The sequence below is a fragment of the Equus caballus genome, chromosome 20 (assembly GCF_041296265.1).
Source record: "Equus caballus isolate H_3958 breed thoroughbred chromosome 20, TB-T2T, whole genome shotgun sequence".
In the NCBI taxonomy this organism is placed as follows: Eukaryota; Metazoa; Chordata; class Mammalia; order Perissodactyla; family Equidae; genus Equus; species Equus caballus.
The window spans coordinates 27,794,310-27,796,165 of record NC_091703.1 but is presented as its reverse complement, the minus strand read 5'-3'; the positions used below and the strand labels follow the sequence as shown (position 1 = coordinate 27,796,165).

The following is a 1,856-nucleotide window of genomic DNA, read 5'->3' as shown; positions in this document are numbered from 1 at the left end:
TAAAATCCTTTTGTGTGGCTGGTTCCTCTAGAATATTTTCAAATAGCCAGAAAAATAGCCCTTTTTCTGGACATTTAGGCTATGTTTTTAAAATAATGCTGCAATGTGTAATAATTTTTGTACTGTAATTCTCACACACACAATGTATGTGTATGATCATCCTAGAAGTGGAACTCCTGAGTCAAAGGGTGAGTGCATTATTATTTTGATAGAATTTGCCAAATTGTTCTTTTTCTTCTTACTACTGAAAGCGTGGTAGTGAAAGAGACACCTTATAAGCAGGAGAATTAGAATGGCGTACACTTCCTGAAGGTGGCAGAATGGACAGTGAGAAGGTGACTGGGTCCCTGTAGCTCATTATGATCTCCTGTGTCAGCTCAAGGCTGCTTGTCACCAGGTTGGTTGTAGGACAATCTACTTTTATGTGTTTAAGCTACTCTTCATTTTTTTTTTACACACAGCATAACATAACTGTTATTTCAAACTTGCTACCTAAAGGATTGATGAAATAGACACTTTCTCAAGTCTTAATAAATGTTCCAGCATTCAATAAATCATCCATGTCTGTGAATTAGCACAAATGGGCTGAGAGATGCATAACCAAGGTTTAGAATTTCTAGAATATTTAATTCTATAAAGTTATTATCAAAAGAGGAATTAAAATATAAAGAAAAAATACAATCTGTCCAATAAAAGAAAAGAAAACAAAGCATCAGAAGGAGAACACTTTGAGCAGCTCTGATCTCAGGGGGAGTTCGGTAGAGAACCTTGGAGTTCTGAAGGTAGAGGACATGCTTGTGGTGCTTGTGGAGAAGAAATACCATGTAGACACTTGCCCAGCCCGTTAGACACTGACACAGGGCATCTCGTATGCCCATTAGAATGAGAAAAATCCTCGTCACTTTCTGGCTTTCTGGTATAAAATAACAATATCTGTTATTGTCACTATCTTGTGAGCTGTTTATGCTGCTGATGCTTTGGATGTAATAGAGTAAGTTCATGCTTAGCAAGGAATTGAATATCCAAAAGAAGAGAAAGAAGCAAAAGATATGCCATTTGGACCTTGACTTCAGCTTTGCCCACTCGGGGGCGCGGGGGATGATGGTGATGGCCTGGACCACAGTGAGGAAACTGGTCGTGCAGACTGTCAGTCCCCGAGCCACCCTTTCCAGATAAACAACAGTTTTACAGACTCCATCATTTAGGAAGCTTATCAAACCAAAAGTTGCTATTGTCTTTGGGATTCCCTTGAAAAAAAGCAGTATGGTATTTGCAAAAGCTAAGTGCATTAGAATTAGATGTATCGATTTTTTTTCAGTGCCCTGAAAGAAAATGCACATATAAGTGATGAAAACAAAAATGTTCCCCATAATACCAGGTCCAGTTATAAAGATGAATATTATTCCTTTAATTATTATCAAAGCCATTTCTTACTTCATGGGCAGAAGAATCTTTGGATCCAGTCAACACCTCTTGAAGAAAGCAATAGTAGTGATGATATGTATCTGCAAAGAATAATTCACATCATAGAGTTTTTCTGGTGTATCAGGAACACTTACTCAAAGGTCATGATATATGTAATGGAACAGATTTTTGTCCAAAGAACTCTATTCCTTTCCCTGTGGGCAGTTCTTGTGGATGATTCTATATGGCTTGAAATACCGTCTTGAAGATGAGTATTCAACAATTTAAAATTGCAACACAGACTTTTTTCTAAGTTCCACACCAGCAAAGCTAGCCTACTTTTTCAAATCTTTACATATCCCACATATGTTCAATCTCAGCAAGTGCTGAATTGAACTACAAATTACCTCAACCTGAATTTAACCCTGTGTTTCTGAATTCATTTTATGATA

At 37.2% G+C, this 1,856-nt stretch overlaps 1 protein-coding gene across 1 annotated transcript; it reads right to left on the bottom strand.

The window, feature by feature from the left end:
• Positions 1–554: 554 nt before the first annotated feature.
• Positions 555–1,427, bottom strand: LOC106782245 (vomeronasal type-1 receptor 4-like). The gene has a single exon (XM_014734281.1). The coding sequence runs from the start codon at positions 1,425–1,427 to the stop codon at positions 555–557; it is 873 nt and encodes a 290-aa protein (XP_014589767.1).
• Between the last annotated feature and the right edge of the window lie 429 nt (positions 1,428–1,856).

What these genes read in the sequence shown, in the direction of transcription:
- LOC106782245 (XM_014734281.1), bottom strand. Translation starts at nt 1,427, where the DNA reads ATGGCTTTGATAATAATTAAAGGAATAATATTCATCTTTATAACTGGA.